General features: G+C 39.7%; 1 protein-coding gene across 1 annotated transcript in view; it reads left to right on the top strand.

The window, feature by feature from the left end:
* The window catches only part of LOC141437964 (atrial natriuretic peptide-converting enzyme-like), a gene marked incomplete in the record, with an annotated part of 181,873 nt that overhangs the window by 93,285 nt on the left and 72,328 nt on the right, over positions 1-16,260 (top strand). Inside the window, 2 exon segments of the mRNA XM_074101573.1 lie at positions 4,319-4,471; positions 9,681-9,863. Of these exon segments, the coding sequence (XP_073957674.1) occupies positions 4,319-4,471; positions 9,681-9,863 (336 nt within the window).

Genomic DNA, 16,260 nt, shown 5'->3' on the forward strand with positions numbered 1-16,260 from the left:
TAAAAGTATCAAACAAACCAAATCTACTTATTCTTTCAAAAAACAGTTAAAAAAACATATACTAAACAACATGTAATGAAATACATCAAAATTAACTTAAAAAAATAACTTTTTAAATTAATCACACACACACACGCACACAGACGCGCGCGCGCACACACACACACACACACACACACACACACACACACACACACACACACACTTATATACAAATATATGCATAATAATAGAACCATAATATTTTACTTTATTTCATCTACGTCCTCTCTAAACGTGTTGTCGCTTCTAGTCATCTTAACTCGGTGAGTTACCTGTACTTTACAAAGAAACAGTGATTGATAAAGAAGCGATCATAACGACTCTAATTTTAAACCACTAAGAGCCATATTACCATGTTCAACGAATTTCTCACTGGCAGAACCGGAATCACCTCACTAATTACCTTGTTTATGTTGAAGTTATCGGCTGATATTTGTTACTTTTGTTAAATTACCCTTTTTGTTTTGTTTTTTTTTTCTTTTTTCGCTCATTCCATAAAATAGTAATGTATTAAATAACTTTAAGTTCTCATGTAAGTGAATTGTTAAATTCTTAATGGGAATAAAGAATCTTAAACCTGAAAATTAATTCTTAAAATAAATAAGTTCGAGTCAGTTTCAACTGATTTTAATGAAATTTCAGTACTTCGATTAAACTAACTTTCGATTAATAAAATGCATTAAAATCGATGTTTGAGAGCTATGATACCACACACAGTCACGCACATACATATCAGTTAAGATTTTATACAGTGTGTTACCGGCAGCGAGGCTTTTTTGAAGGGAGGTAAAACTAACGTATTTCTATACTTAACCTTTTTTTATATAAAGTGCTTTATTACATTACAATCTAGCCTATCTAGGCTAATAAGCAATTGATCTTTAACAGACTATCTAATCATAATTTAATCTAAGAAAATGTCCATTGGCAGTTCTTAGTTTCTTAAGGGGAAGACACTATGTTCATATATTTGGCAATCACCTTTCTTTTTTTGGTGTTGCAGATGTTTATGGGCGGTGGCGATCTCTTACCATAGTAAAATAGTGGTACCATTTATTCTTTTAAAACCAAAGTAGGTATAGCATTTTTTAAATATGAATGTAATTTAATTCCCTTTACAAAAGGTTAAATTAAAACTATGTATATAAAAATATCTTAGACTTAATACTCACATAAATTAAAAATAAGAATAATAATAAATAAACCTAAAACTAAAACAAATAACTTAAAGTACCCCCTTACGCAAGGTCCTTTTTAAGGGTTCCGTACTTATATCGGCAAAAACTGCAATCGGACAATCATGGGTGCTGTTGTTGTGTTATTAGCGGTATAGACGAGCGGTTGAAACGCCCGCGTGTCCTGCCGGGCCCGACGTTGATTAGAACCGAAACAGAACTCATTAGCGCGCCCTTCTCTCTGTCGATCACTACAGTCAACGTAACGCCCCAACTACTCAGTCGTTTGTTTATTTCATCTTTATTACCCACATACTAGAATTTCTGCGTAGAATTCGTTTATTGCTATCCCGCGGGAACTATGCAATTTTCCGGGATAAACATTGCATATAATTCTCCTCCTCGATTCACACGTCGTAGGTACTAAATTTTCCGGGACCTAAACTTTCCCGAAATTTCTTTCAAGTGGGAAACATGACGTGGGCGCTAACGATGGGCCTCGTGCGGAAGCTCAAAATCACTCAGAGGGCTATGGAGAGGGCTATGCTCGGGGTTTGTCCGCGAAATAGAATCAGAAATGATGATATCCGCAGTAGAACTAAGGTTACCGACATAGCTCGACGAATTGCGAAACTGAAGTGGCAGTGGGCGGGGCACATTGCTCGCAGGACTGATGGCCGATGGGGTCAGAAGGTTCTTGAATGGCGTCCGCGGACCGGGAGACGAGCTGTCGGTAGGCCTCCAACAAGATGGAGCGACGACTTGTTGTTTGTTGTTGTAAGATCGCGGGATCGCGGTGGATGCGGAAAGCACAAGACCAGTCTGTGTGGAGAGCCTTGGGGGAGGCCTATGTCCAGCAGTGGACGTCTTTCGGCTGACATGATGGTGATGATGATAAGGAAATATTGTCCTTTACAGTGCTGGTTAGATAGGTATCTTCGGGGAACAAAGTGTTTACTAGCATCAAATTCAAAGTACATATAAAAAGCCGTGGTGGCCCAATGGTTTGATCTATTGGTATGGCTTGTGGCCTCCCAAGCAGAGGATCGTGGGTTCACCTCTGAGTATTTTCAAAATTCATTTACATTTAAAATGTACCACGTTAAAGTAAAACATCGTGAAACCTGCACAAACCTGCGAAGCTATTCAATAGTGTGTGTGTGAATTTCCCAATCCGCACTGGGCTCGCGTGGGAACTACGGATCAAGTCCTCTCATTCTAAGAGGAGACCTGTGCCCAGCAGTGGGACGTGTATAGCCTGGGATTATGACAACACATCTGGCAACCTATAAATTCCCGGCCCGTAAAAAAAAAGTATTTATTCGGGGAATATAATTACGAACTTCAACAGATGTGTTTTTGATTGGACCAATTGGGGACAGGGACCTTTTCCTGCCCGTAGGGCGAGCCTTGCCTTACGAATACCAGATTAGACTGCCCTTTAACGAAATACGTTCGGTTAATTAAATTCAGCTAGCTTTTTGTGACCGCAGAAACTTGAGTTTTCAGTTATTCGAATAATCTCGTCCAGAATGGAATAACGAAACTCAAGTAACCGTCTCTGCACCGTATCACACAATGACTTTGGTGTGAACGTATCAGGCACGGAATGTAATGTGTAAGCTAGAAAATATGATATAAAAAAAACCGCATTCAAATCGGCCCACCCGTTTAAGAGCTACGGTGCCACAGACAGACACAGACACACAGACAACAGAGCGGTCAAACTTTTAAGGAAGTCCTCCAAAAGGCTTCGGGCACTAATCAAAGGGAACCAGCGCTCGGTAATTCACTCGAGACATCGTTTGTATGGATGCAGTTAACCGCCGCAGTACCTAACCACAGTTAGGTCGCGGACTATAATAGACGCCAGCGGGTAGCGTTTTTTTAACCCCCGACGCGAATATCGGGGTGTAATAAGTTTGACCGTTATGTGTGTCTGTCTGTTGCACTGTAGCTTTTTAACAGGTGGACTGATTTTAATGCGGTTTTTTTATTTGAAAGCAGGCTTTCTAGCGATGGTTCTTAGACATGTTTCATCAAAATCGGTTTAGCCGTTTTTGAGATATTGAACTTTGAAGTGAGTCGGGGGTTTTTCAACTGTTCGTTGGTTAGGTTATCTGTTCATTGTGTGTAAAAGACCCGGCTACATGACTACACCGCGGCGTCATTAACGTGAAAAGGTGCGGCACTTGAGTTATTTTAAAATAGCTCCAATACTATGCCAATACTTGCCTCCTCTCAAAATGTGCACAGGTTTCGTCACGATGTTTGCCTTCACCGTAAAGCTCATAGTAAATTTCGAAAGTAATTTCTTTTTTTATTTATTAAAGGCAACAACAGTCACATTGCATTTAAGACGTGATACCTACCTACCTGTACCTACCTGTATATACCTGGAGTGCCATAATACATCGGTAAACAGGAATGGTAGAAATTGCATTTCATTTGAAGTAGAAACAGATAAGTACAATAGTAAAAATCCTTATACACTGAAAAGATAGTTAACTATTCTTATGGAGTTAAAGAAGAAAACTACGTGCGACTAAAGCCTGACCAGAAATATATGACTATTCGCCATGTTGCGGAATTTCATTGGAACTAATTTCTTACACTGGCAATAATTTTAATGATTGTCAGTGTCACTGTGGCGGTTTCTTTGAACAATAACAAAACATGCCCAAAACGATTAGTAGTCAACAACGGATCATTGTAAATAATGTTTATAATAATCTACTGGCAAAAAAAAAACGCTTGGGGAATGAAACTATTTCACTACAAAACCTTTCCAAATTAAGGTAAACGTTGTAGACAAGTCAAGATGTCATTGTTCCGACTATACTGAACTATTGCCATATAAATAAGAACACTAGCGCCCTCTTGACAATAGTCATTTATTTTTGGTTTACCTTTACCTAGCAATTAAATGGCAGACAGCACGGTTCTTGAAATTAATACAGTTTCGCGTATAAATTCAAAAAACTAAGAGCTTGGGCGGCAATAGGTTAAGTCACCAGGCAGTCAAAAGATAGTCGCATAAGGCTTCGTCGGCATCGAAAAGTACATATTAAATCCCAGCTGTAAAAGTTTTGTGTCAACAGATGCTTCGTGACATGCGAGGTGTGACCAACGAGGGGACGCCGTACAAGTTCCGAGTGATGCAGCTGGCCTTGAACGCTGTGGCACTTCTGGCCATCACGGGCGCGCTGTTTGCGTACTTCAGAGCTAACCCGGCTGTACAGGTAAAGAAATATGTTTATCACATTTACCTGCCAAAGACGTACACTATGAACCCAAAATTTCAAGTTGGTTTTTGAATAGAAAACGAGGTTTTTTTGGCTGACCATACTTACTTATACAGCGTGAATTTTTGATACTACCTCAAACTTTAAGGGCAGTTAGTGAAGGCCCTAATAATCACATTTTATTATGTTTTAGTAAAAAATTAGACTTATTATTTTCCTTACGAAATTAATTAGCAAGCAATGTATCACTACGCGATACGCAAGCAATGTATCACTACGCGATACCACTTTGTGTTTATTCAAAACGTCGCACTTGTCACAGAACGCTTCTCTCTCGTATCAAATAATGTACGCATAACATTGCTGCTCGAAAATATTTCAAAAATTAATTACGCTCTGGTAGTTGATTGTAGGTTAACAATTTGTTTTGATATCGGTTCACAGCACTTAAATCTTCGTATATCAAATTCAATTCAATCTAACCACGGGCATTGGATCAAAATATTATGACCAACTTACATAGAAAAGTTGAAAACCCTCGACATTGTCCTTTCAAAGTGGAATATCTCCAAAACGGCTAAACCGATTTTAAGAAAACATAGCTAAGCTTTGCTTAGTTTGGGGTCAGGTCAATTGGTGTAATTTGTCCCAAGATAATATTATTATTCAAAACTTTCACATCAAAAAGTAATTTAGCTGTACTTTTTGCTAACTGCATTGCATTGTCATCTACATAATTTAATAATGTAATGACATTGTCTCAAGCCAACGAGTCTCAGGCTCTTAGAGGTCACCATTAACGTAGAATAAAACTTTAAAATAAAACTATAAAGGTGTTGAAATAGGACTATGATTCGTCCAGAGCAGAGGCAAGCTATTAGCAAACATTAGACAGAATTCAAACTCCAGTTTTATTTTAATCTACATAATTGTATTTAACAGAAAAGTTCTAACACAGAAAAAACTCCTTTCTCTGTACAAAAGCGTCATGAAATATTGTGCGCTTTGTCTTGACAAATTTGCGACTTTCCACGCCTTTTCTTAGAGCGTTTTTGTTTCATTTGGCGTGCGGCTCGCGTTTTGGTTGTTAAAATTACACTGTACACATCTAAGGGCTCGTGTATTGTGGGTCGTTTCAGTTTTACTTGCTTTTATAACGCGTTGTATTTTAGAAACAATAGGTGAACCGCTAATTGGAAAGAAGAAAACATTCAGTAAGAAAAAAAAAACAATACCCGACTGCCAAAAACACGTGCGGCCTTATTTTATGGGGATCTGCTGCAGACATTGAGTCAATTTTTATCTTACAAAAGAGAGCAATTAGAGCAATTTATAATTTGAAGACGCGTTAATCTTTAAGAACTTTTTTTAAGGAAACAGGTATCCTAACCTTGCCGTCGCTTTATGTTTTTGAAATAATCATGTATCGGAAGATCGTATGTGATGTTCCCACTAACGTCGACAAGCCAAAGGCTACTAGAAACACAGGGAATCTAAAAGTTCCATCTTACAGACTGGCTAAAACCAACAGAGGTTTTTCCGAACCGGTGGTAGATTTTTTTGACATTCATAAGTGCTTGTTATAGCCTAAATTGAATAAAGATATTTTGACTTGACTTTGACGTGAGACGTGAATTATCCGGATTTATTTCATTAAATCTCAGTGAAGCCAATTTAAAATGCGAACATCTCAAAATAAGTACCAGAGCGTTACATTACAGCCTTTCAGCCATAATCATAACAGCGAGACGCACAGCCTGCGTTTAAAAAGATCCCAAGGCTTAATTACCGCATGTCTGACAAAATTTTTGCTCAGGGACGGCCATTCCTGGCCGAGGAATGTCGGCACGACCGTTACGCGTCCGAAGACCTTTAAATTAATTCTGCTTAAATTTTTTAGGTCCATTACGGCTTTGTTTCACTAGTTTTTAGCTTGGATTTATTCACGGTTCTCTGTTTTGGGGACTTTGTTGGCTTCCGATTGTACAAACAATTGAAGAAGTTTTGTGTGGCAGTTCAAAATTCAAAATTAAAAACGTATTCTACAAGTAGGCCGCAAAGGGCTCTTTTATATGTCACTTTTTTAAAACTACCAGCGCTTTCGGAAAGACCATCATTGCCAAGAACAATGCGCCGCAAGAAACTTGGCAGAAAGTTATCACATATTTCAAAGTAAACTAAAATAAACAATTACAAACAATTAGCATATGAAATTCGGGCAAACGATAGAGAACCGGAGGAGCTGCATTGAATACGGATTAGTTGCATATGTAGCTTAGCTATCTATCGTAAGGTTGCGGGTTAGCAAAGTTATTGTTTTTAGTTCATTGACAGTCAAACGTACTTTAAACCTTTGAGGGTACTAAATTGAGCTAGATATGTCCTTTAATTAATTATCACTTCACCGTTGAACGGTTCTCTATCATTTGCCCGAATTTCATATACTCGAATGTATCGTTTTCTATAATTTTCATTTGCCATAAAGTAACCTAACCTTACCTACTGCAATCTATATGATGACATTTAAAAAAATCCTGAAAACAGCATTTTATGGCAAACGTTGTTATGGCAAGTGAAATTCGGGAAAGTAAAGGTAAACGAGCTCCTACACCAACCTACTATCCACTAATTACTACTAATTATAATAAAATCAATACTAACCACCACCGGCCAGATGTAACCGGTATACGCGAGTGGAGAGTTGTAGTTCATTGTGGCGTTCTAAGGGTGAGGCCTTTGTTCATCAATGGAAGTCTTCCGGCTGATGATGATGATGATGATGATGATGAAATATTTACCATATTCTAACTACTAATTAATTAAATTCGATTAATTTAATCGTAAGTCGAACTGAAAAGCGCTTTGTCTAACAAAACAATCGTGAAATAAGTTCTATAATTTTATAATTTTTATAATAAAATTCCAAAAAATATTACAATTGAAACGGATACAAAATTCAGATCTATTGTCAAGAAGACATTAATATCAAAGGCGTATTATAAAGTTAAGGATTATATCATGGATAGGGATATTTGGAAATAAATCCGATCATTAGCGATCCCTTCAAATAGCGAACTTACTGTGTTAAAAATAAAGTTGTCTAAATATTTGTGATGTTTTAATAATATTGTACTCGTAAATCTGTTTAAAAAAAGATATGTGCCTCGTTGAGTTTCTTGCCGGATTCTTCTCAACAGAGGTTTTTCCGAACCGGTGGTAGATTTTTTTATTGACATTCATAAGTGCCTAAATTGAATAAAGATATTTTGACTTTCACTTTGAATTAATAGTACCTGAGCGACCGAGCAAAAGCTCTTTGTTAAAGAATATACCTATTCATTTAACTAAAAGTTTAAAAGTAAATCGTAAACTAAAAAAATATTTGAATTCTAGACCTCCAGTTTAGAATTCCAACACTATACGGCTGAACCACCACGCTCATGTCAAAGCTATTGAATCTCGTGTCTAATCGGATTCACTTGTAACTTAATATTCATATGACGAACAAAAATTCAATTCAATTCAATTCAAGTCATTTATTTCAGACATAAATACCCATAATTTGTTAGTATTAAAGTACACTTACATGCTAGAATTAGTATTTACATAGCACTATCTTTAATCGATTTACAGGAATTTAGTTTACTTAATATAATAAATGCGAAAGTTTGTAAGTCTGTTTGTTTGTTTGAATGTTTGTTACTTCATCACGTCTAAACCGCTGAACCGATTTAGATAAAATTCGGTATACAGATAGTTTGAGTCCCGGGGAAGGACATAGGATAGTTTATCCCGGAAAATTTTATACTTCCAGCGGGATAGTAAAAACCGAATTCTACGCGGACGGAGTCGCAGGTAACAGGCTAGTAATATAATAAAATTTACCAATAATCACTAACAAAGTCAAGTTAATTAATCAACATCATCATCATCATCATCATCCCAGCCTATATACGTCCCACTGCAGGGCACAGGCCTCCCCTCAGAATGAGAGGGCTTGGGCAGTAGTTCCCACGCGGGCCCAGTGCGGATTGGGAACTTCACACACACCATTGAATTGCTTCGCAGATTTGTGCAGGTTTCCTCACGATGTTTTTCCTTCACCGTAAAGCTCGTGGTAAATTTCAAATGTAATTAATCAACATATTCAGACATATATTTAAGTTGAAATTGAAAAAATCTTTTATAGATAATTAAAATTTTTTTTTTGTTTTTAATAATAAGTCGTGGTATATGGCGTGCTTGGCATTCAAATGTCTGGTTTTCTAATAGTATAAAAACGAAAAAAACAAAAAATCTTTTTATAGTCTTAAGTCATAACATAACACAACCATAGCAAGTTCTTAATACTAATTATCCTATGTTAAGCGTTACTTGTGTTTTGTAACTTTATTAACCAAGAGCTAAAGTGCCCAAATGACTGCTCTGTAGTTTGGCACACAAATGTAAATTAAAATGTAACTCTTAGCAGAATAAACTTTTTCTATCTTTCTATATTAAAATGTTATTATAACGGATAACTCACGTCTTAAACCGAGTTTAGCTCGACATGTTTCGGGCTACTGTTGTCGTGCGAGCAGAGCGGTGGCGCGTAGTGTGCGTGTTGCGGCATCCGCCGGTTCGCGTGCTCCTGGAGGAAGGGAGCTACGAAATAGCCCGAAACATGTCGAGCTAAAACTCGGTTTAAGACGTGAGTTATCCGTTATAATAACATTTAATATGAGTGAGTCTCACGGTAGTTTCATGTTCAAAATATTCAGACATATTCATATTAACAAAAGCTCGTGAAAAAAAAAATATGGTCTCTACCAACTACACCGTATCGTAGCAAAATACCACAAACGGGACTTATCACTAAATATTACTTGTGTAATATTGGCGTGATAAGTCCCGTTTGTGGTATTTTGACTATGAGTGAGAATCACGAAAGTTTAAAACGTTATACACCGTATCATGTCATTACCGTAACGAACGTGCCAGGAACGGAATGTCAAGCGCATACATGACACGCGACCGCGACGGTTGGTCAGGAGACATGCTAGTGGGCATAGTCTCATACTATTCAATACAAAGAATATATTTTTGCCTGACACTGCTATTATGGGCATGGTATGATACGGTGTGATGGGTAGAGACCTTTAAACAGAAACTAATATGATTTAAACCACAATTAACCGCCCTACAACTGACGCATTTGTCCCCAGTACGTGTCGCCAAGGTGGTGAACCGCTCCACGGTGGTGACGTGGCCGGCGCCCACGGAGCCCCCGGGCGCCAGGAACCCGGCGCCCGGCGTCTGCTTGCCCGTCATCGTCAGCTTCTGTCAGCAGCACCGCATCTCGTACAACTTCACCGTGTTTCCCAACTACATCGGCCATTTTGGACAAAGGGACGCTCAGCAGGTAAGGTTTAGTCTGTCACAGTAAGAAAGAAAAAAACCAGCCAAGAGCGTGTCGGACACGGCCAAGATAGGGTTCCGTAGCTATTACGATAAAATGTAGTAATATTTTTCTATGAATTTTGTATTTTGTTTGGAATCTTTCAAGTATAGGTATATTTTATACCTTATGCTGCTATTTACTCGTAATTCTCAAGCAAACTTAGCCGTTATAGTTTTCCTTGTAAATTTGATATACTAACTACCACTACGAGGGTCTGTGAGTGTCGTGGGTTCAAACCCCGGCTCACACCTCTTGAGTTTATCGAAATTCATGTGCGGAATTACATTTGCATTTGGCATACATTTGTATGCAGTAATAGCTATATTTTTATGGAGACTGGGCCAAATTTGTGCCGCTGAGTGTATATTTTTTTTATTCAGAAACATCATAGTTGTAATCAGTCAGGATTTACTTCATAACAACTGACGACTATTGGGTCAGTGACGAGCTGTCATACGTTTACCTTAGTCTTAGATGATAACAATAAAAAAAACTGATGCGATAACTCAAAAGCTACGCTCAAAAATCTTCCAAGAAATTTGACTCTACGAAATACATTGACAATTATCAAAGCTTAGAGGAAACTAATGTTAAATCCCCTTTAATTATTAACTCGGCGTTTTTATACCAACTGCAAACGTTTTGAATTTTAATCACCTCTTTTAGAGAACTGTCTGAGCGTTCAACTGTGTAAATAAGAAGCGGTAAGCCTTACTGAAGAAACAGCTTTTAAAACAGTTTATAAAACGTCTACTTTGCTAAATATTCTGAGTCTAGTTGGTTTCTTTAATATATTTAATGTTTTTTTTTTATGGTATAGGGGGCAAACGAGCAGGCGAATCGCCTGATGGTAAGCGATTACCGTCGCCCATGGACACCTGCAACGCCAGAAGAGTCACAAGTGCGTTGCCGGCCTTTAAGTAGGAGTACGCTCTTTTCTTGAAAACTTGAAGGTCATATCGGTCCGGGAATACCGCAGGCGATAGTTCATTCCAGAGTTTTGCTGTGCGAGGCAGGAAATTTCTGGAAAAACGCACAGTAGAGGACCGCCAACCGTCTAAATGGTGAGGATGGAAATGTTGTCGCGTAGGTGTTAGAATTTTATCGTCGTCTCATGTGTTAACTACCCTACCAGAGTGATACTGTGGTAGAATAAATAAAATAGTTTTTCTAATAATTTATAAGTAAGTACCTACTGATCTTTAGAAATGAAGCAACGACTACTAACATAATAATGTGTCCCAGTTACATGAAATAAATGATATTATTATTATTAATAATTGGCCGCAGTCAAAACCAGAATCGAAATTACCCCCTATTGTCTTATTGCCTAACGTTTCGCAATTAAGTGACAGATTTTGTATGCGAAAACTGTCTCCTTTAAGAGAAGTCTCTTCCTTCCATTCTCCATACAAACGTAGTCCCGGTCTCATTTGAAAACTAGGCAACAGAAATAGGTGAAATGTTGTAAGTATGCACTAGTTGTAATTATCTAGGTATGCCTGTGGTTTTTCAGATTTTCATATAAATGTGTAATATCAGAATTACAGTTACAGGAGCTCAGAAGTCGGCAAAAAAAAAGATGTCAACTTTGCACGAGAATTACAGACTAATAACGCATTTTTACAAAAATTGAAAAAACCACAGGCATAGAAAATAATTATAATGAATATCTTGATTGTAAAATATCATTGATTTCTGTGCTATGCTTTTCGTATAATATGAGGACAACGAAACCCAAAATTCAACCGCCCAAATCTTGAAAAGCCTACAGCTAGTACCGGAGACGCGTATTACACGGGGAGAACAAACATCCCTCGTTCCGTGGTGGAGGGTCGGAGTAAACTTGTGTCTGAAATTGAGAGCACTCTAGCCAAAGTCTCTGATTGGGGACAAGTTAATTTAGTCCGCTTTAACCCCACGAAGACACAAGTTTGCGCATTCACCGCTAAGAAAACCCCCTTCGCTGTAACTCCGCAGTTTCAGAACACAGCCCTTGGCTCAAAGTATTGAGATCCTTGGTGTTGATATCTCGAGCGATGTGCAGTACCGCAGTCATCTGGATAGCAAAGCAAAGCTGGCGTCTAAGAAACTCGGTGTGCTCAATAGGGTGAAGCGCTACTTCACCCCGAGGCAAAGGCTGCTGCTCTATAAAGCGCAAGTCAGGCCCCACTTGGAGTACTGCTCTCACCTATGGGCGGGCGCACCAGGATACCAGCTAAGTCCACTTGACTCGGAACAGAAACGCGCAGTTAAGATTGTCGACGATCCCAAACTAACAGGCGGTTTAGAGCCGTTGACTTTCAGGAGAGACTCCGCCTCTCTCTGTGTGTGCCTTTATAACGGACTGTGTTCTGAAGAACTCTTTGACATGATGCCTACAGCAACTTTCTACAATCGCACCGCTCGCCATAGACAGGGAGTTCATCCCCACATGTTGGAGTCACAACGGTCGCGTACCGTTCGGTTCAAAAGGTGTTTTCTCCATAGAACACTTAAATTGTGGAATGAACTTCCTGTCGTGGTTTTGCCAGCGAGTTACAGCATGGAGGTCTTCAAAAGGGGTATAAAAAGGTTTATGCAGGGTCGGCAACGCGCGAGTGATACTTCGGGTGTTGCAAGCGTTTCTAGGCGGCGGTAATTGCTTAACATCAGGCGGGCCGCATGCCTGTTTGCCACCGACGTGGTATAATAAAAAAAAAGCTATCTCGATATAAATTACGGACGTCGTTGCGGAAGGCATGAGGGGGACGGCTGCGAGCGCTTATGTCACGATCGATAAAGAGCAATATCCCAAACGAATACCTAACGCGGCCGCGCGGCCGGCAGGGAAATTTCTCTTAAGGGCCCCATACACGGTACGATTTTTCTGTACGATCCGTCGCTTCAGAGCGATCGAAATGACGAATCGATAGTGTATGTCAAGATCGATAACGATTTACTTCATCGAAGACGATGTCGGAGATCGCAACAAAATCCCATGCAATCATGAATATCGTAATGATGAATCGACAGTGTATGGCTCTTTATGATCAATCGTCATGATTTTCATCAGATCGATCGTACAGATGAATCATACCATATATGGGGCCCTTTAGGCAATACGGCCTCTGATCTGTGAATAAAAGCTACCGTGAGATTCAGATTATACTCAGATTATATTCAGATAATACCTATAGGCACACGGTTCACTTGACAAGTTGTCAATAAGTTGCCGGGAAAAGGTCATTTATAACCTATAAAACCTACCCTCGTCTATCTTTCATTTTTTTCCCAAAACACTCAAGGTCATACATCAAACGCCGACTTAGGTCATTTAAAAATGTCATCCCACAATGTCTTGTTTGTTCTTGTATTCGTACGAATGTGAGTAGTCCAGTATTACATTTGTCACAATTGAATTTTTAAACACATTGCTGCTTGCTGGACAAATTTTTAGGGTTTTCTAAAACGAGATTTACTTTATATTTCTTGAGCAAGGATTAGTTGGTCAGACTCTACCACCAGGTTCGTTAAACGATACCATCCTACAGCCTATTCCCGCCTATCTAAGGCACTTGTCCCACCGCCGACGATGAGCAAGAAGCGAGTAGAGCGAGTAACTAGAAACGATTGGGCGAGCAGCGAGAAGCGAGTGTAGTTTTGTCGCTCGGCTGTATGTAAGCGAGTGTTCGCGTGCGACGGGCGATTACTCGCTCCACTCGACTCGCTCGTGCGGGGCGGCCGCCAAGCTGAGCGAGTATCTGTAGCTCAGCGAGTTTTATCGCTCTTGTCGCTGCGACAAAAGATGTACGAGCGAGTTCTCGCCGACAGTGTGAACAGCCAGCAATCAACTATTAATATATGTGTCTCTTTTACTCACACAGGATCTTATTACCTTTTGTTCGTTTCTTGAGCGAGAAAATAGTCGATAGCCAATCGTTTCCTCGTTGGCGGTGAGACAAGTGCCTAACGAAAAGTAAGTTAAATCGAACGGTAAGAATTTCGCCGCACAACGTTGAAAGGCTGTATCGGAGCAAGGTAATGACTTGATTAAAATTTACGAAACCTCCCCTGTACCTCCGACCTGTCAATTACAAGCAGACGCTACAAAGTGCGCAGTACAATGCCGCGATCATTAGGAGCATCAATCATGGTCGGACAACCCAACGTGCAATGTAACGACATTGAACGACGTAATGAGCTTATCGGCGGGTTTTGTTTCTGTTCTGGTAATTCTGGAATTGGTAGCAATTTTCCTTTGGGATTTGGAAGAGGTAAACAATCGGAGGCAATTATCATCAGCGGAGCGATTAGGGGCTTTTGTTGTACACTTTGTGTTTTATCGGAATTTGTTGCTGTGTGAATTTTACTTGTATTTTGTGCGCTCTGAATTAAGTTTTAATAAGCTGTGGGGTGGCTACAATTGAGAGGTCTCTCCAAGGAGATGTTAAAGTCATGTGGGCTAATCGGACGATGTGGGTAAATGTACGCAATCACATTCATTTAGGACTGTACACTTAGGTACCCACTGCATATGTTTACCCCACATGGCCTGGGGACCGAAGACCGGAGGAAGAGCGTCGAAAGAAACTTTGATAGTGTGATGCAAGATATTAGAGTTTCTATATTTGATTACTAGATGGCGCTTCATTTAACCCTTTTTTAGACCGAAAGTTGGAGAGAAGAGGGGTCCAGTATGTTTGTTTTCGTTGCATCTATTCAGATGCGCGAGCGGGATCTATAAAAAAAATCCGGTTAATTATATGTCCTTCTCAAGATATCTCTATACCAAATCGAGTATTATTATCATTGATTGAGTACTTTAAGCGTGGAAGCGTAAAAACAAACAAATATTCGCTTACTTAATATTGGTTAGGATGCAAAAACGACCACTTTTATTACGACAAAATTTCAAATCAATCCTCACCCCTTTCCAGGCCCTTATACCATACCTACTACGAAGTGCAAAATTCGAACTTCGTACCATCAGCCAAATATGTGGTCTACCACCCTAAAGTTGATAATCGTTTGCATGTCACAATAATGCCAATAGACGTGTCTGTCAACTTGAAAGTTCGACTTTAGTGACATATTCATTTGATAGGATCTTGTTTAAAAATTGATAGACCACTTATTTGGCTGATAGTACCTTGCTGTCCCGCTGACGCTAATTATTTAATACGAGAGTGAGAGAGACGGTACGATACAAACTTCAATCTTTGAATTTCGTAGTAGCCCTCAAGTCGCGCAATCATCTCATCACGACACGTGGGCGATCGAACGGAGGGCCAATTAATTAACGGCCTCTAAGCCGCCCGTGCGTCGCCGCGGCACGCGCGCCCGCCGCTGATCCAAAACTTGATAGTGCGTTGATTGAACCGGAATAAAATCAGGCTTTGGCAGTTGTCCCGCCGCCGTCGTGGAAGCGATCACTTAACTATCGTCTGTGTTCTCGTTAAAAAGGCTACCCGGCCGAATTTGTTAATCTTACGTCGCTTATAGATGCTGAAATTGTTTTCATCATCATCATCCCAGCCTATATACGTCCCACTGCAGGGCACAGGCCTCCCCTCAAAATGAGAGGGCTTGGGCAGTAGTTCCCACGCGGGCCCAGTGCGGATTCGGAACTTCACACGCACCATTCAATTGCTTCGCAGGTTTGTGCAGGTTTCCTCGCGGTGTTTTCCTTCACCGTAAAGCTCGTGGTAAATTTCAAATGTAATTCCGCACATGAATTTCGAAAGACTCAGAGGTGCGAGCCGGGGTTTGAACCCACGATCCTCTGTTTGAGGGGCCATAGGTCAAACCACTCGGCCACCACGGCTTCCTTATTTAACGCCATAAAACAAACATAGAAAGTAACATAGAACAGATAAAGACATACATGACGCTAAATAGCTCCCCACTCAGCATAACTTAGCTTGGTAATCGCTCTTTCAATAAACTAAAAGAATTTCTGTGCCCACACGCAACCTTATTATAGCTAAGTTCATGCAGTTCCTCCACCTCCACACTGTAAGAACGCACACAAAGCCTAGACTCTCTAACATCTGGTAGCATGGTGTACGGTTGTGTTGCTCTGAAGATGTGTGAGCTAAGAAATTATTTTAGTTCATTGATATGGACCTCCGCAAAGTAACGCCTGATTCAATAAATTGCTCTTTAATTTAGTCTACTGATATTTCAAAAGAGATACCGTGTCACAAGAAAATTTATTCCCCGGGAACATTTATCTTGAGATGAGAGTTTTATCTTTGATAAAAATCGCTCAGCGATGCTAGATTGGCAGTCAGAACTCACGAAGAGAGAAAAAACATGTCTGTTCTACGATGTGAATAAACCCGTCGCCCTCGTACACTAGCTTATAATCCAGCGA

This window comes from Choristoneura fumiferana, chromosome 18, assembly GCF_025370935.1.
Source record: "Choristoneura fumiferana chromosome 18, NRCan_CFum_1, whole genome shotgun sequence".
NCBI lineage: Eukaryota > Metazoa > Arthropoda > Insecta > Lepidoptera > Tortricidae > Choristoneura > Choristoneura fumiferana.